We start from the raw sequence: 27,586 nt of genomic DNA on the forward strand, positions 1-27,586 counted from the left end.
CTGGGATCAGAATAAGGACCAGACCTTCCAAGGCTGGGATGACACTCTCAGACTGTCCTTCACCGGAGCACAGTTGATTCCCTGGTGACACTAATTTGTCCAGGATTCATACCATAGCTGATCAAAGAAGCCTTCATTCCTGTCATGTCTGATCAATAGCCAAGGGACCCTCTGTGTTCTTCCTACCTTGACTGATTGGGAGATTTTTTCTGCTTTTATTCACTGCCCCTGCTTTATATGTCTATATGGTGAAAAATTTCTTGGGAAGGTAACTTTCTCTCAATTTTTTTTTCTAATACTGCTTTAGCGGAAAAGTATTGGATATGTCATTGAAAAGATCTGAAGCATCAATGAGTCTTTATAGATTGTGTAGTGAGAGGAAAATGAGTCAGGACACAGATCCATGGGGCTTACACATTATATCTAGGTACAGCAAAATCTTCATTCAAAATATGAGCCCTGTCATGCTATTATGACATAGTGTTTGATTTCCTTCACATGTTTTCAATATCATTTATTTATGGTACATTAAAAAATAAAAATATACATTAAATGCTACTGGAATCTTATATGCATCTAAAAATGCAGCAACTTGCTTACAGTTGATTTATTTTAACTAACCTCACAAACTGGAAGGTACTGTGCAGTGGGAATATAAAACAAACCAGGCCAAACAGCCTGCTGCCTCTCCTGCCAAGCTTCTTTCTCCCAGCCCTGGGGTACATAAAGCAAAGAGCACCATTAGTCCCAGAGGCAGTTTCATGATGCTGCTCCTGGAACTGAAATAAAGCTTTTCTGTTCTGAGTTAGGTACCACAGCTGAGCCTCTCACAGACCAAACCCCTGTCCCAAAGAAATATGTGCAAAACCACGAGGTAGCACAGAGAGAAAAATTTCTTCTTACTTTCAGCTCCATTCCAGATACACAAAACATCACACGCAGACACACAGTGTGGAAAGGAGAGGGCTGCAAAATGCAGCTCTATCTTTTCTGTCCCATTGTATTTGAGAGCCAAAAGGTCTCTTTCCAAATTTACTGTAGCATTTGTCATTGAGAGCATAATTGCTTTTCATCCCCACCATACCTCTGCATTCAGGAGAAGCACAGCAATTTTGGGGCATCAAGCTTAGAAAAGCCATCAGACTCCAGTGCAAAATAAACCACGACAATCCCTGGAGAGCTGTAGTAGGCACAGAGGGAGTCTTTGCAGACAAGCGCTACAGAAATAAAGCCTTACTACTTCACATGAGTTAGCTTCTACCATTGCTTTACATTTTTTAAGCTCTTCATGAACAGCTAGGAAGTTGCTATCCATAAATATGAATGCTGAGAAAGCCTACACCACACTGAGTGTTCCCACATTAGGGGGAGAGTTATAGTGAAGCAGGATGGCCAGATCTGCCATATAAGGCTGTACCAAGGGGGAGCTGCTCTCTTAAAATAGATACATTTGAATGGAAATTTTCACAGCAAAAATGGGGAGGGTTTTCTGCACCTTCTGTCATTTGCCATCTTTGGGAGTATGGGCAAGCTGCCTGGCCCCTTTTCTCCTTTCCAGCAGGAAACAGCTGCCGTTTACGTGCAGAAAATCCCAGTTAGGAATAGCATTCCTTTCATCCCTTTTGAAGTCCTCATTTGCCATCAGATTCTTTACTAGAAAAATGCATGACAGGCACTACGTTAGGACTTAAAGTTGTTGAATTATTGTGCCAAATCAAATAAAGTGCAACAAAACAGATCTCAGAGCTCAAGACAGTAATGTATCCTGAAAAATGAAGGTTCACCTTCCTTATAGTCCAGTTATGCTGAAAGCTCATGCAGATAATACTAGCATAGCTCTGAATTAACTACCTCAGATCACAGCAGCATCTTAGTAGCAACAGCACAGACAACATAAAGTGACTAAGACCCTAAGTAAAAGTATCCTTGCTGATTGCTAGCAAAAGCTTGGATTCTCCCTGTTCCTTAAATAATAACAAAACACAATTAGGAATACATATTAAACATATTTGAGGAGCTGAACACACACATCATACTGTGAAGTATGTTTAAGAAAATATAGCAATCCCTTTGAAATTCACCTTGTCATCAATAGTGTTTCAAATCTTGCCCAATTTTTGCTTGAAATTACTTTTGCTCCCACCAGCCCCGAATTACATCAGGTTTGTCTGTCCCTCTGCTTAGAAACCCCCTTAGTGCTGTCCCAACACACATATTAAAATTCATCATTTCCAGCCTGCTATTCCTTCCTTGCCTGTGCAGAGGTGCAATGAAGTACCACCAAGCAATGAAAAAAAACTGGTGTTGTTCAACTTGTTGCTTAGAATAGGGATGAAAAGGAATCAATACAGTAACTGTTGAAAGACATTTCAGAATCTCTAGGGAAGAGAAAGGAGCAAGCATGATACGTTGTCAAAATATTCCTGGAAAGGATCCACCCACTGGAGGCTATTGCAGTACCTCTATATATAAAGGAAGGAAATACCAGCTTTCAGCCTTGAATTTAAGGACACCCTTGAGTGTCACACGTGCTATCCACCACACATCAAGATTGCACGTTTTTCAGATGCCATGTAACCTCAGTCAGTAAGACTTGTTTGCAACTGAAGTGTAGGAGATTCATTGCCTTCTCCTTTAAAACAATTCCATAACACATTTATTATTGAGAATTATGGTTTAACTCTAAAAAGATTTCTTGCAACTTCCATGAAGGTCGACTAACTGAATTTCTTTTCTCACCTCATCCTTCACCATTTTTTCCTGTCCACAGTTTTTAAGACTTTGACAAATATAGATTGCTGAATCCAGTAATTTTGAACTGAATAGGAGCTCTGCTAACGCTACCCATTTTTTTATCCAATTACTAACTGTGAGGACTATTTTCTCAGAAATTTTAAGTCACTGAAATTCTTTTGACTTCCAGACAGTTATGCTTTATGGCTTTATTTCCTAAAAGCAGAACAATGCAGAGCAACCCACAACTACTTCTATAGCACTGTAGCAGACCACATCCTACCAGCAAAACTGCATCCAGCTTAAGAGTGCTGACCTCAGTGGAAGGCTGGCCAGGAGCATTCGATGCAGTGAGTCAGATGGTTGCTTTGATAATGCTCTCTCTCTCATCTCAGATCTGGTGATACTTCTTTCCTGGAAAGAAAACCTGCTGCTTTCTTTGAAGAAAATGTATTTTGCAATTCTCTTTAATATTTCTTAGCAATGATCTGGATGAGGGGATAGAATGTATCCTCAGTCAGTCTACAGATGACACCAGCTTGGGTGGGAATGTTGATCTGCATGAAGGTAAGAAGGCCCTGCAGAGGGACCTGGACCGGCTGAGGCCAACTCGGGGAGGCTTGTACCAGAAATGGTGTGGCCAGCAGGACGAGGGAGTGATTGACCCCTTGTACTCAGCACTGGTGAGGCCACACCTTGAGCACTGTGTTTTGGGTCTCTCACTACAAGAGGGATATTAGGAGGCTGGAGCATGTCCAGAGAAAGGCAACAGAGTTGGGAAAAGGTCTGGAGCACAAGTCCTATGAGGAGCATCTGAGGGAACTGTGTTTAGCCTGGAGAAGAGGAGGCTGAGGGGAGAGACTTTCTCACTCTCTACAACCAACTGAAAGGAGGTTGTACAGAGGTGAGTGTTGGTCTCTTCTGCCAAGTGACAAGCCATAGAACAAAAGGGAATGGCCTCAAGTTGTGCCAGGGGAGATTTAGGTTGGATATAGGCAAAGAATTTTTCCACTGAAAGGGTTGTCAGGCGCTGGCTGACACTGTCAGGAACATGCTGCCCAGGCAGTGGTGGAGTAACCATCCCTGGAGGTATTTAAAAGACAGGTAGGTTTGGTGCTGAGGGACATGGTTCATTGGTGGACTTGTTAGTGTGCTGGGTTAACTGTTGGACTTGATGATCTTAAAGGTCTTTTCCAACAATTCTTTGACTCTATAAATACAGAGTGGAACCCATTGACTAGCACCTACAAACTTGAGCAAAAACACTACTTCAGGGTTCCCCTCTGCAAGTGTACTCCCTACTGTATGGATCACAACAGATTTCAAAGTCATAGACAGCAGACTGCGTTAAGGGAATTCTCTTCCTCCCAGTCACCCCATTTGGGGCCCATGTCAGAAGTTCCTGTCCCTTGTATAGTATGTGCTTTTCTCCATGTCAGGGTCAGTGCAAGCCATGTCCCCTCCAGCCCCTACACATCGTAGACTTTTTTTTGGCAGGGTTTTGCTCTTTTTCAAAATATTTCTAATACTCTGAAAATGTTTGGATACTACTAAAAAAAAAAAAGTTACAAAAGAGCAAGAGAGGCAGCCACAAGGCTTCACAGAACTTTTAGACTCAATCTTTTCCAAGAGAAAACAGCCTGTGAAAATATTGCTCTCACAGGAGGTAATGAACTTTGCTTCATGACAAGAAGCCTATCTGAGTTATTTGTGCCTCAGTGGAATTTATCTGCCTCTCCCTCACAGCTATTAAAAAGAAAGCATTTTCAAACACACTATGAGCTTTTGTTTTCTTCTCGTCATGGCACGCAAATGTAGGATTATGAGGAATAGCAATTACTGGCAACACAATCATCCTCTAAATCCTTCCCTCAGATGGGAGTACAGACTTAGAGAAGTTTTTCTTCCATGAACATGGATCAGAAATATACATGCATTGCAAGACCAAAACACTTGAATGGAACGGCACTTCTACAAAAGTGCAAAGGATAGAGAACAATGAGAAGTTGTGTTTTTTTCTGCCTTGTGGCAACCACAGAGATTTTTCTAAAATGTCAAGACACATACACTGACTTACCTTTCTACCACAAATGCAGATTTTGTTACCACAATGAAAGAAATCATTGTATCTCTAAATGAGAAAATGTTACACCATGACAGCTTAGCACGCAAAATGTTTAAAAAAAAAAAAAAGAAAGAAAATTGCCCAATAATCAAAGGCAAATTAATTTCTGCAGGCATCTTTTGGTTTCAGATGCCTCAAACCAAAATAGAGATCATATCTGCAACCCGTATGTCCAGAATGCTGCCAGATCCTGAAAAAATTACTCTCAAGGGAGCACTAAGATTTTATAACTTATGTACTGTGGCATAGAACAGTGTAACTGCTCTTCCAGAAATCCACATAATTTGTCAGTTCAAAATGCTGAATGATAAATTACCAAGCTTTTTTCACAAAATAATTGTTCTGATGAAAAAAAAAGAAACAAACAACACCACAACTGCTACACACTAAGTTTTGGTCTACATATTTGCCATTTTTCAATCAATATGTAGCCCATAGCAATTTTTAGGAAGATTGTTAAGCAGAAAATGTACCTACATGTTCTTCACATGGATCACCTGCTAACAGAAATTACTTACATATACAGTACCAAATCTCCATTCCATGTATTTGTAAAGCAACAAAAAAAACAAACAAAAAACCCCACTATTCTTGGTAGCTATAATAATTTTCTACAAGTTAGCTATATGAAAGTAAGGTTCTTCTAGGTTTCATGCAAAATATACTTTGACCATAAGACTCATTTGCCTTTGAAGCTGTTTAAGGAAAAGACAAATAGGCATATGATTGTTCAGAAATCAGTTATTGAAGATTGAAGGCATCTTGCAAGGACGACACAAAATTAAAAGTGTGGCACATTATGCACTCCTATTTAAACAACATTTAAAATACAAAATCCACACAGCTTTTTTTCCATGATGACTGAGCAGATTTGAAAAGTGGAAGATGACATCAGATTTATCACTTGTTCTTGTTTACCTAGAGGCTCCATGGAGCAGGTTACCTTCTTAGGAAAATGCAGCAGAGTCGAAATCCACATTCCACTGTGCTGGATGCAACAGCCAAAGCCTAGCACCAGGTCCTTCTGACATCAGAGCAGCAACTAAGAAACGTCCTGCGTTTCCTTAGCTCATATGTTACAGGCTTCTCACCCACCAGGCATTTGCAAATTACCCCTCTCAGAGATATAAGGTCTGTGAGAGAGCTTTCAGCTCAGCTACCACCCACCCAGGAACCCAGAAGCCGAGTTTAAAACCCGGCATTTCCTCCCTCTTGTGGCAGGCTGTTCGTGCAGTCCCTCATGCATCCGCTCACTGACCTATCGTGGGTTTAACACGGCTCTGTTAACGTTGTTTTAGAAATAGGTGACACAGAAAAATATTCATTAGTAGGGATTTCTGGTGGAATGCCATCTAGGCCAACCATCTGATCCCAGCTAAGGTAACTTCAAAGTTAGATCAGGATGGTATCATCCAGGAAAAAATATACAGCCTTTCCAGGCCCTTGTTCCAGTGCTTGCTGGTGATTTCCCCACCCTCCCCTCCAAAAATAATATATTTAAATTGAATCTCCCCTATTGCAATCTGTGATGGTTGTCTCTCTTCCTCTTGCTGACCTGCTCTTAAGAGTCTCTTAGATTTGAACTTACAGTAAAAACAGGTAGAGGTATGACCTAATTTTTTCCACATCAGCTATACCTCAGCCAATAAATATCTACCTCTTTTTAATACACCTGCTGGATTTTAATCAGGACTTACAGTGCCATTGAGTGATATTTGTAAAGGTCAAAATGCTCACAAGTTACAGGTAAGTTTAAGAGATGTATCTCTGAACCTACCGGAACTTTTCGCTCCCTTTGTGGGAGCTGACAATTTGAAATTAATTAAATACATCCAACAATATAATTCTACAGCTGCACAAGAAGGTTTGCTTATCATTGTTGGTTTTTTTACTTGATACTTTGTACAGAAAACCAGAAGAACATCATACTTTTGTTTGACTTAATTGCAGACAAATAACAAGATCTCACAAACAAAACTCCCACAGGGCTGTTGTGTAAGTCACGTCTTAACTGGAACATTTGTCTGTCATCAATCCTCAAGTTCCAAATAATTGGAGAACTTAAACGGAAACCCCCACAACACTTAGAATTCTGCTGCACATTGCTAATTCAGTGAACTTCACATATAAATATTTACCATGAGCTCAAGTGGACTAAAGAAACCTAAATATGAATTCAGTATGAAAGACAAATATTTTCTTTAGAAAATGTCCTCTACCTAACCTGAAACTTGATTCAGGCCAGGTCCATTGTTATGCCTCTTACAGGAAACTATCTCCCAAATTTAAAGTAGTAAATAACAGGCTTAGATTCATTTTCCCACTTGTAGTCTAGTTCTAGCTTGTGTTTCCTTGCTCATTTTTCACTTTTGAAATTCTCATCCTCTTCTTCCAAAGCAAGTAATATCACTTCACCATAATCACTTATATTATTTTTCCTATTTTCTCTCTTTGCAAAGTCAAGTTTCATCTCTGATCTGATTTCTGCCTAAAACTGTTTTTCCACATGCTTCCAGGAAAACTAAGCTCACCAACTCCTTTTTCAAGAACTATGCTGAGCCACTAAGCTCTGGCTTGGACTTGTAAAAGCTCACCTCTTTGCAGATGCAGCATGCAACTGATGCTTAAAGCAGCTAAAAGCCAATTCTTCCTTTGGCTTACAGTCAGGTTTCTTCTATCTTTTTATTCCAATAGCCCTAGGTGAGCCTTAGCAGCTGTTTGTGTATAATAATTCCTCTAATGTGGCATTTGTGATATACATCCTTCCTGCAGAGTCCATCTGCCAACACTGTTCTCCTAATGACTACCCTGAGAGCTATCTTTATTGGCCAGAATGTTCTTACACAGCTGACTCTCCCTGATAATAGCTATCCCTCTATGTTGATACTGTGCTGTATTCATCTTGAACATATTTTTGGATCAAGCCAAAAAACTGTATTTAAATAACTGCAGCACTTACACTCAAACCAGCTGCTGTCAGGACACAGAAGAATAACATTATGTGTTGGATCTATTTTTCTCATGAAGGAAGCTTGTTCCAGCCACAGAGCAGCCTCACTAATTTCAATACTTAGATGTCTAAAGTGCAAGTGTTTTTACTACCAGCACAGATTAAACTGTAGGTTACTACAGCTGGGAAAATAGGGGTTTGCAAATGCAGATCCCTACTGTAGTGGCCATTTTTAACTGCAGTTTGGTTTCTTCATAAAATCCTTGTTCTCCACCAGCTTGTGGCATCACCTACCCTACATAATAGCTCTCCAGCATCTGGCATGTGTGTAGTTTTATGTGGGAATACGACTTAAAACCACATATGGTGAAAGAGCTTAGGGACAAGCCACATTAATGTGTCATTATGGATGCTGCTTATCAAGTACCTGAACTTTGTATCTTATTTGTACTTCATGACTGCAATCTCCAGGTTTGTCAAGTTCAATGCCTGTGCTCAGGAATCAACAATGTCTTAATTAGAAACTGTTACATGTTTAGAAGAGAAAATACCATGTATCAGGATTTCTGTTGCATGAAAATAGCAATACAGACATTCTTAACTATTGCAAATTAAATTCCATCTGTTTATTTTACTGATCTCTGTATTGGTTTCAGGTCCTAAAATGGAGTGAGTTTGCACTTGGAGGGAGGGTGATGATGGGAGGTTCGTTGGTTGCTTCAGTCTATTTAAGTCAGTATGGTTGCAACATATTTCTCAGACAAGACTTTGCAATAAGTATTAATCTAAGCTTGAGAAATCACAGATTCAAACCAAGTCAGCAAAACACTTTGCTCCCTTTTGTTACTCTGTCTTGTGGGTAGCTGAAGCTGCCACAGTTTCACAGCCCTAGTTTGATCAGCATCTGTGAAAATGGTTCAGAGGATGCTGTACACTCTTAGGATATGTACACAGAACCACTTCAGCTGACCCCGATTATGAAGTGCAAAAGCAGCAGGAAGGAGTACAAATTACAGATGCTGGTTTTACTTTCCCATGTTCTAAACAAAGGCTTCATGAAGCATATCAAGATGTCACAAAAGCTTTGTGCACACAAGGAAGGAAGCTATAGTTGAGTGCTTCCTACAGTTGAAAGCACCACACAGTGCTACCTTGCAGGAAGAACACAAATTACTACTACACTGACACATCAGGGACTCTTCTCCACAATTTTTATACAAATACCAAAATTGTTGTGGGTTATTCTGGCTCAATACTCTTTTACAGAATTAATATCTGGGTTGTATTGAAAAGAAAGATGGAGAAAGCAGATGCAGAAAAAAAAGTTGCAGTAATCTTATCTATTCATTTAAATTATGCTTATTTTAAAATACTAGTAATATTTACATGCGATAATACCCAAATAGTGAAGCAAACCAAACAAAGCATCTGCTCTTCCTGCTTTCTGCTTGTTCAACTGTACGTTTTCTCTACAAAGGTGTTAGGCATCCATTTTAGTTCTTTTGATTCGAGAAAGGTCAAAGTTCTTGCCACAAGGTGGCAGGAGCTTCTTAATGCAAACCATACCTGTGATCTAATGACAGATTGCTAGTTGCTGTAATTAAGGCAGCCAAGGTTTTATAAAAATCTTTCCAGTTTCAATCCTGAAATTAATATTCCAAACAAAGCAATCTCTTTTCCACAGAGTAAAGACTAGAACTAAAAATGTGGAGGAAAATTAAGTGAATCCACTTTCCCACACTTCCTGGTAGGAAAAATACTCTGTCTCACTGCTCTTTCTCACCCACAACAAACCTCTTCAAGCCAGCTCTAGCTTGACGATCTCAGACATTAGCCCTTTGCCCTGCCTCCTTCCCTTCTCCTCCTCCCAGGAGATCTTGCAGACTGTCTCCCAGTCTATAGTCACGCACGTGCAGTGACAAGGCAAGAACTACCCTCAAATATCTTAGGGTCTCTGAAACCAAGGATTAACCAGAAAGAGGGCAGACTTCTCAGAGCCATTAAAAAGGTCTTATGTGTCTTTCTTCACAAGACTCAGGGCTAATGAGAGCAAAATATCAACAATATAAAGAAAATGTAATAAGTAACTTTTTTATTTTAGCAAATTATTCCTTACCAATATTCTAGATTTCATGAGTGGTTTTCTGCCCTTACAGCTGGTGAAAGATGTGTTTTACTTCCTCTGCTCCTGCACAGTGCCCATTTCAAGCCTCTGCAATTATTACTATCTATGCTTTTGAATGCCCCAATCGAAACCAAGACCTTTCAATTCTACAGTAGCAATAATACACCTACCAAGAAGGCACATGCCTAAGCACAAGTTACAGGACAAAGCAGAAGACCATCAAGCTAAAAATAAGTAGGGCCACAGAAGGTCCACTACTGACTGTTACACCTCAGCATCGCACAACATTACTACAAATACAACAGACATTCATTATATGCTCAGTTTCTACTGTATTTACACTGAAACACATTCATGTTCTTATACCAAGTTTCTAAATACTCAGTTGCATATTTTTACCTTCATTAGCAATTCCTAAAGGCTTATGGAATTACTCTTACTTGCTATGTATCTGTAACCAACTGTACTGGGCACACCAGTAGAAATTATTTTCCTACTGCTGAAGATTATGGACGTAAATGCAGCATGGAAATAAATTGAACACTTGTGCCTATTGTTCAGGCTACACTGAACAAGCAGGAAACTAAGTAAAATTGCTCAAAGCCTGTCAAAGGGTTTTAGAGAAATTATTAACTCAAATCTAAAAAAAAACCAACACAAAACAAAATCCACAATTTGCTACTAAAATTGCTAAAACTTTAAGTTAGTTGCCTCAGCTAAGAATGCAGCACATGCTCTTAAACATCCGGAGCTGTGGGAAAATAAGAGATCCTATGTACATGTATGTACTTTTTTCTTTTTACAGAACTGTCATTAAGATAGTTCAAAGTACCTTTGTGTTGAGACATCTTTGTTAGACCAGAAAATTTTCCAGCTCAGCATCCGTTGTTTGAGGAACTTTATTATCTACACAACACATTGTGATGCTTCAGAACAGACTTCCTTAATTGAGAAATATAGCAGGAATAAGGCAGTAGATGGAAATTTGCCATGGTTCTATCAGAAAGAGAGCTCCCTTGCAGCTGTGAGAGAAAGTCACCATGGAAACTTTTTGCCAAGGTGATACTAAAGCACAGCATGTACACATACATCTCTCCTTTGGTAATAAGCAGTCTTTTGTGATACACTCTGGAGTTACAGAGTAAAAGGGCTGTTTGCACAGCAAGCGATCAGGATTTACTCTGGAAAACTGTCACAGAATTTTGTTATGCTCCAAAGCTGGCCAGGTGACACTGTGCCTTGTAACAACAAGAGAAGTATTACGAGATGAACCAAATAAGTGATCTTACCCAACCAACTAGGTTGGGTGATACACACACCCAAAAAAACACCCAAAATACACAGCCAGATTTGTGAACCGGTTTTGAACTAGTTTATTGTCATAAGAAGCTAAAAGTGCTTTCATGCTATCATACAATGATCTGCTTTGCAATCAGGATGGACCAAGCTCATGAACTCCAGTGAAGTTGTAATACCATCTCGCCTTTCCTCAAACACCAGCAAGTCTGGTATTTAACATGAGGGGGAGAGCCTTTCCAGGCTGATGATGTTCTTCTAGCTTTCACAAGTATGTCTCCACAAACTCTGCAGTGGGGAATTTGATTACCCTTTGCATAGAGTCATGTATGTGTTTAAAAATACATCACATATAATACCCTAAATCAAGGCATCTTGTTCTTCTGTTGAAGGCCAAAAGGCGAGACATCACTACCATCATTTTGACCACACTCAGTTTACCAAAAAGCTGTGCAGAAAAACCCAGGAGCACACAAAAGCAGATTTGTCTTGGACCTGGTGATAAAAGCCAGGACATTCTCTGCAGAATAAGCTACAAGTATCAACAAGCATCCTGTTTTGATGTTTATATCATTTTGGCATCTTCCTGTCTTAGTCTTATATATACCTGCCAACATTGTATGCACAACAGTCTTCTCTTTCCATAGCTTTATTTCAACATCATTTCTATTAAAGCCAAAATAGTAATTTGTTACTTGGCTGGTCATCAATAAATAATAAGCTTTGTTAAAAAACTGCCAAGTCTGCAAACCAAGTGTGAATACAATGCTTTTGGCTGTTCAAATGGAATTTTTAGTAGAAATTCTAGGTAAGACAAAAGTAATTAGGAGTATATTTATTATCAGCAATAGCTGCCATACACCTACCTGTACACTGAGCAAGACATGAAAAAGTCACGTGAAGGATTTATCCCCACAATAAGGAGCATCTAAAATGCTGTGTGTTTAACTAGGCCTGCCTCATCATGCCTGTGATAGAGCCAGTTCAGGAGAAACAAAAGTCATGAATTCTTAATTTCTGTAACTGCTTAAAAAGAAGCTGCCAAAGTGCATAAAGCAGAGTCAGTAGCATCACACACTTTCTTTACATAAAGGAAGACCAATATTTCTATACTGCTGCCTTTATTCATATTACAAAGGGAAAAGTCACTGTCTGAATTTTGAATTCTTAGTTTTCAAGTTGCCATTACTTCAAGAGTGGAGCTGATGGGATTTAGACTAAGTATCTAAAGCTGAAAAACTTTAATTGAAGAGCCAATTTCATCTCTTAACAGTCTAATTCATCAGCATAGAAAAACATCTTGTGGATATTTTGAGCATATTTCCCAGAAATTGGGAAGTATTGTTACTGATTCTTTACCAAAAGGAAAAGATTTCTCTAAAATGTTTATGACAAATCCAAGATTGATGAACAGTTCAACTTCAGCCTTCCTAGCCAGTTATTCAGCTTGGATATATTTCTGTCAGTAGGGCCGAGTTGTTCCTGCTTTGAAGAGACCCTCACTGGAACTCACAAAAAATGTACTCAAGAGTGCATGTCATGTACAAATAATTAGATCTTGGATTATTGAGTCATACACTGGAAGTTGAAAGATTTCAAACATAGGTTAAGTGAAAACAGATTTTTACAAGTTACCCTTTATATTTCCTAGAGTTCCTGCAATGTAGAGAGAAGGAAGCAGGTTATTTATGTTATTCACTGATGGTTTTTCATTACATGATTGTTTGTATATAACAAACATGGGAGAGTGTTTTTTAGTTAAGCTCCATGAACTTTACAAGATAAATAATCACAAGTGACTGAGTCAGAGTAGGCATATTATAGCCTTCCCTGACCCAAGCTTATACTTGAATATTGAATAGTTGAATCTTGAATATAGTGAAACTAAAACCTATGCTATAAATTAGTGCAAGTTTAAGGTAACATACTTCCTATTCCTAATGAGGAAGTTAAATTAGAATAAGCTGAACACAGCATGAAGTTAAACTGTAAAAAAACATTTTGAACACACAACATTCAAGTGAGATGACAGAGAGAAAAATACATTTAAAAAAAAAATAGTTATAGCCCACTGTACAGAAAATATATTTTTTTAGTTTTTTTAAAATAGCAGATATGATATTTTAGCAGAGCACATGAAGTGTGTAAGAGATATTAAGAGCCTTATGCCTTTTACCAGAATGTATATTCGTTTCCTTCTTCAGTGGATATTATGTTTCGGCATGGAGAAAGTCTTCATCTTGTCATACAATATGAAATACCTCATGAGATAAGAATGAGGCAAATAGATTGTTATCAGTTGTTTTAGTAAGTATATGGCAGACTGTTCAGAGGAAGATTGGACAACATGTTTCTGCTCCCCCTTGGTATAATGTGAATTACCCTTGATCTGCATCAGGTTGAATGTGATCTGTTTATTATCAACATCATTTGCTACCTTGGAGACTGACTTCCCAAGTCATTATAAAACATCTCTTCAAGGATGAAAAAGGCAGACCTGAAGCTTTCTACAGAGACACTCTGAAAGATAACAGTTTGAACATGAGTCACATATGTCTATAGTTCAGGTGCTGCCAAATGATACATACCCTGAAGTAGTCATTACTTAGAAGTTGTTTGTTTCTGTGGGGTTTTTATTCTCTGTTGCACAAGCTTCTGAGTAACTACCTTAAGTTTTTTTCCTCATACATCCAGAAATGTTCTGTAATATTGGACTTGCCTCCTCACCACTACAGGTACCTATTTTCACAGCCTGCATTATTCAGGAATTTCTTCCTAAATACACTGCCTGTGCTCAGTGGCTGCACAGAAGCAAGTTGGGCAGCCAGCACCCAGACTGTGTGTTCAATCCCACTGCCCGAATCTCCTATAAAGCCTCCTATGAGATCTATAGAAAGACTTCCTATATTATTGGCATTCCCTCAGGGAATGCAAACTGAGTCACTAGCATAATTTATATGCTAAGACACCTGAAAAGGAGGTAAGCTACCTACAGGCCATTTCTAGTGAATAAACTGAAGATGTTGCAGCACGTACAATAGGAAACAATTCAGCAATAGCTTTGCCCAGGTGCTCAGCAAAACAGTTTCTCTGTAAAACAGACTGCTCCATAAAACTGTGTGAAGATACACTGACGGTATATTTCAGCTCCACTTCCCAACCCATTAGAATGGATGAAAGCTGGAATTTGCAAGAGCTGACACACTCCATGAAAGGATCATACCCCTGAGAGCAGTACAGATAAAGCACTGAAGGACTTGGAACCAGAAGGACTTTTCTTCATTCAAAGTACTTCCTACTAAATCAGCCATTTCCTTGGTTAACAGTAAAAATTGGTTAGAATTTTATCTAAATTTATTTAACTTGTGAAAACAGGGTAATTGTCTAATTGTTTTAGGGAAAAATATTAAATTTTAATCAGCTCAATTCAAATTGTAGAATGAAATATAATGAAGTTCTACCAGATCATAACATTGCCAGAATTTAGCTTATCGTATTTTAGGTTATGTGCTTGCTAGAAAGTAGTGCTATAGAAGCCAACTGAGAGTGGTACTAAACACAAGAATCAGTCTCAGTTCACAAGTGCACTATGTACAAGTATAACAGAGCAGGATAAGGAAGGCAGCATTATCACCTCTCTCAACAAGAGCTGAGAAACAAGTCACAAGGCTTGTAAGGTAAGGTACATCATACAGCTCTGGAGCCCTCAGCACAAGAAAGACATAGAGATGTTGCAGAGGGTCCAGAGAAGAGCCACAAAGATGATCAAAGGGCTGGAGCAGCTCTGCTGTGAAGAGAGGCTGAGAGAGTTGGAACTCTTTAGTCTGGAGAAAAGAAGGTTCCAGGGAGAACTTGGAGCACCTTCCAGTGCCTGAAGGGACTCCAGTAAAGCTGGGGAGGGACTTTCCACCAGAGAGGGTAGTGACAGGAAAAGGGGTGATGGTTTTAACTGAAAGAGGGGAGATTTAGATTAGACATCAGGAAGAAGTTCTTCACCATGAGGTTAGTAAGGTGCTGGAATAAGTTGCCCAGGGAGATCGTGGAAGCCTCCTTCTTAGAGGTGTTCAAGGACAGGTTGGATGAGGCTTGTGCAGCCTGGGCTTGTGGGAGGTGTCCCTGCCCATGGCAGGGAGGTTGTGACCTTATGATCTTTAAGGTCCCTTCCCATCTTAACCATTCTATGATTCTATAATCATAACATAACCATCTTCCCCTTATCTCAGGAAGAAACTAATCTGACTAAATCAATATATGCAGCTGTGGTATCACAGAAGAATGCAGAGTTCTCATCAACATAGATGTCTTGACATGAAAAAGTAGATGTACTGTAGGAGGTTAACTATGCAGTATGGTGGCTGTGGTAGCATCTCAAAGAAAACTCAAGTACGTTCTTACAAATCTTCCTTTAATCACCTTTTCTAAGGCAATGAATTATGCAATAGTTAGCTGCTATGTATTACCTGCTGCAGGAGCACCACCAGACCTACATGAAGCAGCCTAAGTTGGAGAACACCAGGCCTTGATTTTGCCTCCTTTCTGATGAATGCTTATGTTGCCACAGATATAATGTGAATTACAATTTGGGAACCAAGAGTATAATTTCTGGGTAGATAGTGCAGAATACAAGCAGAAAGCAGTCACAGTCTTGTGTGCTCAATAGCTACCATGAGAAAAAGCAGCCAAGACTTGTTGACAATTTTGTTTATGTAAAATACAGCAAATAAAGTGCTAAGAAGCACTCTTTTGCTTAGAATAATCTCATTACTTCACAAGTTTGAAAAGTTGCTTTAGGTCTCAAAATCTCAACAAATCCCTAAACAGTTGGGTTGGTTTAAATTCCCCTCCTGTCTTATCTTACCTATATATGAATGGCACACTATCCCTTCATTTCCTATATTTGAAGAAAATGCTATCAACAGACAAATTTAAGACACTCATTTTTTCAAAGCTATCTTCTGCATTGTTTGCAGATTTGACCTGTAGTTAGATGGAAAAACAGCTCTGCAGTTTAACTTTGGATTTCCTGATTAGATATGACTGAAAGGCCAATCATAAATACCTTTGACTTAATTTGTTCAAAGTTAATGCTACAGCACTTCTTCCTCCCTCCCCTTAAGTATTTTCTTGGCCATGGTTCTTTCTCCATTTGGCACAATTAGGCCTAAGTAAAGATGATCCTTTCTGGTGAAAGAAAAATCAAACACTAATTCCTCTATACACACAGATCTTCCACAATTTGTCTCCTTCTAGCACTGTGTAGAAATTGCCAATTTAGCCTTTCTGCGGGGCAAATGGCACCTTCAGTGTCCCTATTTCAAATATTTTTTGTTTCAACCAGTTCTCTTGGCACTGTAAAAGGAGCCTTTCTTCATTAGGTTGCAGACAGATAATTCCTCTGTGTGCTTTTAAAGTGTACTTGGACCACATTGAGTGTCAATCATTTAAAGCAGATCTTCTTAAGAAGACTTCACGTTAGAGCCTGAAAGGAAATATGTATCTGCATGTCAGTTGTTAAACTAGCTTCCTTCATATGTACTTAATTTCTCTATTAGTGGCAAGTAGTTTTGTTTGTGTTTAATTCAAACTCCATCAGAGATGAAGTCAACAGCTTCTTCTTCTTTTGCTTCAAGATGTTTGACTAATTAATCTTGCTCCAGGTTTGAAAGGTTAGTTTAGCTTACACAGAACATCTAGCTTGTTCTCAATTAGGTGAGTTGGCTAAACCCTAATTGCCTTAATATATCAAAAGTAAGTGTAACATAAACAGCAGAGTTTCCAATGCAAGGTGATAAATTACTTGATTCACATCTTTTAATTCACAGTGTGCCTCTTGACCACCCTAATATGGTAAAACAATATATGGCATACTGGTACAAAAGAGTACAGTCTGAAACTGCAATCACTCAGTTCCTACTTGATTCCTACAAGTTCAAGAAAGCAGGACATATGAGCTATAACCCTCCTCCTACACACAAGGGTTCAGTTGGTTTGGGTTTTAAACATGTAAGTAGTAAACTTTGCATGCAGCTATTTATTCAGATGTCACTATATTTACTTGGGCTACATATGTGAGTAAAGGTTTCAAAACAACCAAATGGCAAACTCTGAGTCCCTGTTGATCAAGATTTTCTAGTGAAACAGTTGTCTGCATTACCAGTGCTTTGTCATTCAGCACTCCAGAAACTGTAATATCCCTTCTGCTTGGTGCTATAGAAAACTCCTCAAAGAAGAAAACTTCCAAGATAAAATACAGTTAAGAAACAAAGCAAATGCCAGAAAGCTTAGGGAAGGGACTTCCCATGAACATCATTCCACATGTTGGCTGAAAAAGACATAGGTATTTTTCTCCATCACAGCCTGCTTCTAAAAAATTGGCAATATCGGGTGAGGGTTTTAAGTGTCTGGACTGATTTCTGGGTCTATAGCTTTAATGGTCCTCATTGAAGCCTTAATTTAACTCCATCTCCTGCACCCCCAAATCCTGTAAACACTGATAGCAGGCAGAACAGACACTGTGCTAATTCACGTAGCTCGAGCCACAGAACACATAAATGACTGTAGTAATGAAATATTACAGGGAAAAATCTAAATTCAAGCCAAGAGATAGGTCATAGAGAAGCCATTGTTTTATCTGCTGTTAGTACATCCTCTGCATCTTGAAACAAGATGTGAATCTGGATAAGGCCCACATTTGCAGATCAAGTGAGAGAGACAGCTAGATGCAGACCTAGAGCAATTTCTAGAGATGATGACAGCACGGGCCACATGAAGAGTGCCAGTGTTGTGCAAGTATACATCTGACTTTTCTAGTTGCATTGCTGTGGCAAAGAAAGCAAAATAATATTTGATTTAATTGAACTGAGCACATGAAGTATATTACTGGAGCCCAGGTATTTGGAACTGTATCTCAACCTCTCCCTTTAAAGACCATATTATAACAGTACTCTATCTGTCTTTAGGAAAAAATAAGGTTGTGTTTGGGCTGTGATTTGTAAACTTTTAAGTCACAGCATTATGTTCAAACTACAGCAGCTTTTTCAACTTATACACACTTGAAACTTCACAAAAATTCTTCTTGCATCCTGACTCCACATTCCATTATAACGAGTCTGACTTTTAATTCAGATTCCTGCCTCGCAAGTTTTTCGCAAAGATACACTGGCCATCTACATGGTGGACATGCTCAACTTAATCTGTTTTTCCATTTATATTATATTTGTGTATTAGATCATTAAAGATATTTAAAACTTTTTGCAATCTTCAATTCATTAAGCTGAAATTCTGCATGATGAACTAAGACCCTGCTTGCTGAAGAGATACATGACTGTTTCCCTAATTATTGCCACACTAGGTACACGAGTTTATCAACCTTAAAACTGAGATGGTGCGATGCTGCAAGATTCCCCTCTGCAGTTTTGGATAATCATTTCATGAGGCCAGCCATGAAAGACCATGTGCTTAGAAATCCTGTGCACTCCCCTATCACAAATAAATTATATTTCAGTTGTGTTAATTCCTTTCTGCATCATGCAGAGTACAGCAAGTCTAGAATTAGACTCCAAGGAAAAGTTAACAATTCCCAGAATAATAGTGTTGAAAAGTGTTTTATAAGAGCCCTAGCCCTAGGAACTCTGAACATACATTTGCAGTAAATAAGATGATTTAACAATGGAAATTAACACAAACCAAGGTCTATTCTGATCAGGAAATGGTCCTGTGGTGTTTTATTGGCCTCTAGAGCACACCAGGGTTCCTCAATATATACTCAGTTTTGTCCTGTATATCTTTAAAGAACAAATAACAAGACTTGTAAACCATACAATCTCAAACACTTTTTCAAGTTTAAAAATATTTCTAGGGATGTGAATTTCACAACAATTTTGCAAGCTCCCTTGAAAGTGCAGTAGGAGTTGTGGAACTTTGGAGCCAGAAGCTCCAATTAACAGACCACTTGAGTGATTTAAAGCTAACAAATTAGTAGCAGGCTTTGCTGTAGTTTCACTACAATAGAAAGATGAACCGTGCTTAGCTGGTGGGAGAGCAACGTCTCTTGTTTTGTTCTCCATTTCTTTCCTATTAATTCCTGAAATCTCATTTGCCTTATTAGTTTTTAAAAAATATCCCCTCTTCCAGCCACCACTTGAGAGCCAAGTTGCTCACCAGGACAGTGGTAGATTGTGTTAAGCCACATGTCCTTCCTGGGCCCTAACAGTGTACCTGCAGTACCTAAAAGCACAATTTAGGCCACCATGGGTCACTACCCATTTTGTCCAAGGCCTCATTACAATAAAACCACAATATATAGCCAAGTCTGAAACTCTGTAGTTTCCCCAAGTCTGGGACAATCGAAACATGCAACAATTGTCTCTCAAACTTTGGTGAAAAGGAGATGAAATTTAGATATGAGCATAACAGGAAAAAAGAATTTATCAGTAAGTCACATCATCAGATTGCCTTTATATTAGAAAAGTCGTGGCCCCCACACAAAGGCTGACTGAACAAGCTCAAACAGTACACAAAATATTTGCACCAGTCCTCTGCAGCTGGTCACAGTCCACATTAACATTAGTTTTAGCTACAACAATACAGATATTCCCCAACTTGACAACAGGCACAAATTTCATTTCCAAAACATTTTTCTTGAGTCACTAATTATGTGTATTATTTCAATGTGTATCATTTCAATGCTTGTAGGCTCCTAATTGAAGCAGAAGGATGCTATGAAATGTTACCTCAGTAACAAGCCTGAGCTACTTAACATTGCCAGAGAGTAAAAACATAGCACCATTATTGCTAGTGAAAGGTAAGGATGGGACCTGTTGATTCATAATTTCTTTAGTACCCATCATACCACAGTAGGCAAGCTGGACACCACAAGACCACTATGTCTGTGTTTCCTTTACTTATAACAATACCAGTAAATATTTAAGGACAGCATCTGGATTGCAGTGTGGCCAATTTGAGAACAATTGGGAGCCGAGACTGTTTATTCACATTGGAACATTCTGTCACCTCATACATCAGATAACATTCTAGGAAGTGAACTAATGAAGCACTTGAAGTATGTCAGGTACAGGATGAACCTACAGGTTATTGCCTTTCAAATACAAAATTACTTGGCAAACCTATTTGACAGAAATCCCTTCCTTTTTGTCCACCTGCATTGTAGGCAAATGTTTTTTTCTTATCTGCTCATATCTAATACAACACCTTCCTAGAGAGGTTAATAGATTTAACTGGCTTGTTAACATAGCTGAGACAAATGAAGGTGGTACTTTTGGCTCACATCTAAACACATTTTTCCATTTCAACAATCATCTGTTTTTATTGCAAGAGATCATTGCTGCAGACTCTATGTAAGCAGAGCAAAGATTGTGCCTGTCCGAGAGGGAAAACTTTTCTTTATCATGCTGTTGATTTCTCTGCAGGGTTAAGCAAGTGGAAGAAAAAGCAGTTGCCATGTAAAGCACCTTTTACCATTCCCCCATATTACTACTGTCCTAGCAAACAGAATATACTTCAAACATTTCAGTGTGATTCACTCAAATATAAGACCAGATCAAATGTATATGAAAAACATAAAATATAATGCTAGTGTGCCCTCACATTCTGCAGGTTTTATTACTGTTACTTAGGAATATCAGGATAATATGAAGGTCCTGATTCAACTCCAGTTGTCTAGATAAAGTAAGCCCTAGCCAAATATTTAATAAAGAACTATATCTGAACAGAAATTGTAGCAGCTTTTTAGACTTGCCAGTGGCTTTTGAAGTATTTTGACATTTAAAAAAAGGGGGGTGTTCAAAATTGTAAACATCTTAGGAAACTTCAAGAGCACAATAGGGCAGTTACTGCAGTAAAACAGAAGATGCTGGCAGACAGATTTCATGCAGTTTCTCACCATATTTCCAACCCCTTTGAACAAGCCAGGTTACAAACATAAGGCTTGTTCATAAATATTTTAGAAGTGCCTTCCAGTGTTCTCATGTATAGGACTGCAAGCATCTGTTTCAATCCTAGATGTTAAACACCAAGATCTAATTACCTGTGAAGTGATGTCACTCCAGTCTTCCCTGGAGCATGCTGTCATCTTCTCCAGAAAATGACCTTTGCAGTTAGTCTGCAATATAGAAGCCTTCTGTTAGCCAGGATACAGCTGCTAGATGTAGCCATGAAAATCAGAGATGAAATTAATTTGTGTTCACTAGAAAATTATCCCTGTTCTAGGAAAGCAATTATACACTGTCAACTTGAAACTATGAAAGGGAATTATTGACAGAAACATTGACCTAGACTAGTTCAGCTGTAAAACTGAAATGAAGCCTAAGTTTTCATTTTTCTTCATTGGTTTTCTGCTACTTGTAGAAAAATTCTCCTTAGGGGGAAGGATAGTATCCACATATTTGAAAATTTTTATGTTCACTAAAATTACAAAAAACATTAGGAAAGGTTCTCAGGGGCCCCATGTCAGTAACCTCTGAACCTAAGTATTCCTTGAGTGTGCTAGGAGTAGGAAGTGAGAGAAAAGCAACACCCTCAGCCTTCTTACACTTGAAAATCGAGGTCCCACTCCCACAGGCCTCAGCATCTTACAGAAAGAAAGTTGAACTGACATATAGCTTAGTTCTATTTATTATAACCTATAATAAATAAAAGTCATTCCTCTTCAAAGACTGAGGAAAATAAAACATATAATGAAAAAAAACCAACAACAAAAAAAACAACCAACAACAAAAAAGCCCAACAAAATACTATAAAACAGTGGTTTTGTTGTAACACACACCATTGACGACACCAGGTTAAGTTTTTCTTCAAGAGAGGAAACACCTCTTCAATAAAGGCTAAGCTATTTCTTGGTGTACATCCTGCAAGTCCTCAGGACATTAACATCACAGCAATATTTATAGAGTAATGGACTTGGCCTACATCAACAAGGCTCCCCATTTCAAGAACAGCAGACAGCCTGGGCTCACAGCCTCCCCACTCTTTGCCCTCCATTCTCCCCTCACCCAGGTTCCCCACAGCCTGAAACCCACTCTTCAGCCTACCATTTTTCCTCAAGAAAAAGAAAAAAAATGACAGAAACAGCTTAGTAAATTCCACACAGACACAGCCCAAGCAGCTTGTACCACCTACCTTTGGCCTGGACTGCCTCTCCCTGCCCTGGCAGCAACCAGCCCCTCACATTGCTTCACCACCTTCCTTCCTCAGCCCTCCCAAAGCCCCAGCTCAGCCCTTTTTCCAATTCCCCTGCCACAGCTGTGGAGCTACCACAGCTGCAGCCAACAGACTACTTCATGTTAACCTCAATTTTGGGTGGTAACTTCAAGTAACACTGTTCTCACGAAAAATTTACCTCAGGTGAAGGTTTGGGGCTCACAGCTGATGACTTGCAGCAGCCTAAGTGAGAGCAGGTGCTGCAGGAGCCGACCTCGAACCCAGCCCGCTCGCAGGCTGGGGTCCCTCAGGCCCAGTGGGCCTCCCTCAGCTAAACATCTAGCTGGGGATATTTCCAACCAAAGAGAAACTGCATATTTTAAAATAAATAATCTTCTATGCACTGTTTTTCTCAGTTTCTCCTGTAAGAGGGAAGCTAATGGAAAAATATTTCTCCTCAGGTCAGTGTTTGTTACTCCTCTCAGTGTCATGTTTCCTTGCAGCCAGACTGTTTTCCCAGGCAATTATTTTCAATAGCCTTAATGTTCCTCAGCCTCCAAATGTTAGGAAATGCTACTTACACTCTTCCATGTAATAGAGTTAGCATTACTGCTGCAGCCTCTGTCCTGTTGGAGGTTTATGGGCAGTATCTCAATTTCCCATACAGTTACTTGCTTGAGTGAATACCAGGCAATCCTTGTTTACCCAAGGAGGAGGGCTATTTTTAACATAATTTTTAATATTGTCATAATTTACCCACCTGGCAGCTGTGTCTCTTGCCTTCACTACTGACAGAGGAAGACAAACTCACTCATCCACAGACTCCCTTGATCACTGCAACCATTTAATATCTGATCTTGCCTTTTCCAGACATGCTTCTCATGGTGATTCTGTTCCTGCTCTGTTCCACACCACATCATCACAATGTGGGCAGAGTTTGGGCAGTTTCCTCTGAACAACATCTCCTTCACCTTCTGCAGCATCTCTCACTGCTTAGCCTACAGAAACTCTTGCATCAACCCCATAATTTATGCCTTCCTCTCAAGAGAATTTCCACAGGGCCTGCTGCCAAGCCTTCAACCGCAAGTTCTTCCTGCGCCCGGATCCCACAGAGAAACTGGTCAGAATATGTACAGAGAACTTCTCTATCACACACTCAACCACCAAAATGTAAATTTTCCTCATCAATGCATTTCAGGAGGAAGGGAAAGGGCCCAGTCCGGGGAGAACAGGTATACTAGTGCATTTAAGGGAATGGTGCAGCCTGCAAAAATGTGGACTATGTCAGATCACAAGCGATAGGAGGCATTTTTCCACCTGGCTGTTAAGACACTTGACATACCTTGTTCTAGGGTACCTTGCAAGTATCTGAACGTCCTTGTAGTGCCCCTAAGACAGAACTAGGTATGAAATAACCTCATCCTCACTTTAATCATTTTGGTTTAAAGCAGTAAAAAAACAATGGCGTATACAAAAGAAATTTTGTATTCTGTTACCTGTGAGTCAACACATTTCTTTCCTTAAACAGCAGACATTGGGGTTTGGTTTGTTTTCACAGGGAGTTCAAAGACTGGACATGTCACTACAGCACGCAGAAAAAAATGAGCAGAAAACACTGGAAGTGTTTATTATTATTATTTAATAGAACATGAAGCAGCAAGATCCTCTTCCTCAACAAAAGATAACCACAAAATGACAAATTTAAGACCTCGAAAATGCCTCAAGTTTTATTATGCCTCTATTTATTATAACCTATAATAAATAAAAGTCATTCCTCTTCAAAGACTGAGGAAAATAAAACATATAATGAAAAAAAACCAACAACAAAAAAAACAACCAACAACAAAAAAGCCCAACAAAATACTATAAAACAGTGGTTTTGTTGTAACACACACCATTGACGACACCAGGTTAAGTTTTTCTTCAAGAGAGGAAACACCTCTTCAATAAAGGCTAAGCTATTTCTTGGTGTACATCCTGCAAGTCCTCAGGACATTAACATCACAGCAATATTTATAGAGTAATGGACTTGGCCTACATCAACAAGGCTCCCCATTTCAAGAACAGCAGACAGCCTGGGCTCACAGCCTCCCCACTCTTTGCCCTCCATTCTCCCCTCACCCAGGTTCCCCACAGCCTGAAACCCACTCTTCAGCCTACCATTTTTCCTCAAGAAAAAGAAAAAAAATGACAGAAACAGCTTAGTAAATTCCACACAGACACAGCCCAAGCAGCTTGTACCACCTACCTTTGGCCTGGACTGCCTCTCCCTGCCCTGGCAGCAACCAGCCCCTCACATTGCTTCACCACCTTCCTTCCTCAGCCCTCCCAAAGCCCCAGCTCAGCCCTTTTTCCTCTTCCCCTGCCACAGCTGTGGAGCTACCACAGCTGCAGCCAACAGACTACTTCATGTTAACCTCAATTTTGGGTGGTAACTTCAAGTAACACTGTTCTCACGAAAAATTTACCTCAGGTGAAGGTTTGGGGCTCACAGCTGATGACTTGCAGCAGCCTAAGTGAGAGCAGGTGCTGCAGGAGCCGACCTCGAACCCAGCCCGCTCGCAGGCTGGGGTCCCTCAGGCCCAGTGGGCCTCCCTCAGCTAAACATCTAGCTGGGGATATTTCCAACCAAAGAGAAACTGCATATTTTAAAATAAATAATCTTCTATGCACTGTTTTTCTCAGTTTCTCCTGTAAGAGGGAAGCTAATGGAAAAATATTTCTCCTCAGGTCAGTGTTTGTTACTCCTCTCAGTGTCATGTTTCCTTGCAGCCAGACTGTTTTCCCAGGCAATTATTTTCAATAGCCTTAATGTTCCTCAGCCTCCAAATGTTAGGAAATGCTACTTACACTCTTCCATGTAATAGAGTTAGCATTACTGCTGCAGCCTCTGTCCTGTTGGAGGTTTATGGGCAGTATCTCAATTTCCCATACAGTTACTTGCTTGAGTGAATACCAGGCAATCCTTGTTTACCCAAGGAGGAGGGCTATTTTTAACATAATTTTTAATATTGTCATAATTTACCCACCTGGCAGCTGTGTCTCTTGCCTTCACTACTGACAGAGGAAGACAAACTCACTCATCCACAGACTCCCTTGATCACTGCAACCATTTAATATCTGATCTTGCCTTTTCCAGACATGCTTCTCATGGTGATTCTGTTCCTGCTCTGTTCCACACCACATCATCACAATGTGGGCAGAGTTTGGGCAGTTTCCTCTGAACAACATCTCCTTCACCTTCTGCAGCATCTCTCACTGCTTAGCCTACAGAAACTCTTGCATCAACCCCATAATTTATGCCTTCCTCTCAAGAGAATTTCCACAGGGCCTGCTGCCAAGCCTTCAACCGCAAGTTCTTCCTGCGCCCGGATCCCACAGAGAAACTGGTCAGAATATGTACAGAGAACTTCTCTATCACACACTCAACCACCAAAATGTAAATTTTCCTCATCAATGCATTTCAGGAGGAAGGGAAAGGGCCCAGTCCGGGGAGAACAGGTATACTAGTGCATTTAAGGGAATGGTGCAGCCTGCAAAAATGTGGACTATGTCAGATCACAAGCGATAGGAGGCATTTTTCCACCTGGCTGTTAAGACACTTGACATACCTTGTTCTAGGGTACCTTGCAAGTATCTGAACGTCCTTGTAGTGCCCCTAAGACAGAACTAGGTATGAAATAACCTCATCCTCACTTTAATCATTTTGGTTTAAAGCAGTAAAAAAACAATGGCGTATACAAAAGAAATTTTGTATTCTGTTACCTGTGAGTCAACACATTTCTTTCCTTAAACAGCAGACATTGGGGTTTGGTTTGTTTTCACAGGGAGTTCAAAGACTGGACATGTCACTACAGCACGCAGAAAAAAATGAGCAGAAAACACTGGAAGTGTTTATTATTATTATTTAATAGAACATGAAGCAGCAAGATCCTCTTCCTCAACAAAAGATAACCACAAAATGACAAATTTAAGACCTCGAAAATGCCTCAAGTTTTATTATGCCTTCTCCCATTCCCACCAAACTTTAGAGGTCTAAAATTTGCTGTCCTTTAGTCTTTCCACACATATCTAATTGGTCAAGTTGAAACAAAGTTACAAAAACATATTTTTTTTCCCTCTGCCACAGTAGCAATTTTTAAGTTTTAATAACGAACGTTTAGCTGGTGTGAAGTGATGAAATACAAGAGCTGCACACAGTACAGGCATATATTCAGCCTGATTTGAATTTAAGTTTAAAGCCCCAACAAAATTAAACAAAATCAATTGATGAAATCATTCTTCAGCCTTCACCAAAGGCATCTCATTACTGACTTTTGGAAAGCTGAGAGTTGTGGTGCCTCTGGAAACAACTACTGCAGCTTCCAAACAGTCCACAAAGCTGAGCTGCCCACCTGGTTCTCAAGCTGTATTCTCTGTTCTTTCAGACCACCTACACACACCAGCTCACTTCCTCTGCCTTAACGACTGCAAGCTTAAGTCCCTATCAGACCATTTATCACTACTTGACAACTTGAATCAACCTCCTTTAGGTGGAGGCTCATTAATAGAGGAGTCCATGCCTGGAAGGCCTGTTTTTTTCCGGGCTGCAGTCTCTATTTTCCGCACCAGGTCGACATCCCACCGATGGGTGACAAAACTAACCACAACTCCAGGTGCCTTGCTTCCAACCCGACCCACACGCCCCGCACGGTGCAGGTAGTCCTGCAGCGTGTCTGGGAAGTCATAGTTGACCACCAGCTGCACACTGCTGGTGTCCAGCCCCCGCGAGGCAAGGTCAGTGCAGACAAGGACTGACACGTCACCCTTCTGGAAGGAGGCAAAGATGCCAGCTCTAGCATCTGCTGACATCTGTCCCTGCAACCTCAGATGCTTGATTTTGTGGTCATCCAGGATATAGCCCAGCCAGTTGACAGTGCTGGCACTGTTGCAGAAGATGAGCACAGCCCCGCTGGATGCCGAGCGCTCCTTGAGGAGCTGCAGCAGCTCCGGCAGCTTGTCCCGGCCTTTGAGGCGCACAAACTTCTGTGGGACGTGGGGCGGCAGGCGGTGCAGGCTCTTGGAGGAGAGGGTGACGAACCGGCCCACGTCAGTAAACTTGCTCAGCGTCTCGCTCAGTCCCGCAGGGAAGGTGGCTCCGACCGCCACCCCCTGGGGCCTCATCTCCCCGGGACCGACCGCCCCGGGGAGGGCGGGGGGG

At 40.1% G+C, this 27,586-nt stretch overlaps 1 protein-coding gene across 1 annotated transcript; it reads right to left on the reverse strand.

The window, feature by feature from the left end:
* Nucleotides 1-26,904: 26,904 nt before the first annotated feature.
* DDX28 (DEAD (Asp-Glu-Ala-Asp) box polypeptide 28) lies at nucleotides 26,905-27,549 on the reverse strand. The gene has a single exon (XM_010004436.1). The coding sequence runs from the start codon at nucleotides 27,547-27,549 to the stop codon at nucleotides 26,905-26,907; it is 645 nt and encodes a 214-aa protein (XP_010002738.1).
* Nucleotides 27,550-27,586: the final 37 nt, after the last annotated feature.

The sequence above is a fragment of the Chaetura pelagica genome, unplaced genomic scaffold (genome assembly GCF_000747805.2).
Source record: "Chaetura pelagica isolate M959 unplaced genomic scaffold, ChaPel_1.0 scaffold449, whole genome shotgun sequence".
In the NCBI taxonomy this organism is placed as follows: domain Eukaryota; kingdom Metazoa; phylum Chordata; class Aves; order Apodiformes; family Apodidae; genus Chaetura; species Chaetura pelagica.

Excerpts from the sequence above, each read along its gene's own strand:
- DDX28 (XM_010004436.1), bottom strand. The coding sequence starts at position 27,549 with ATGAGGCCCCAGGGGGTGGCGGTCGGAGCCACCTTCCCTGCGGGACTG.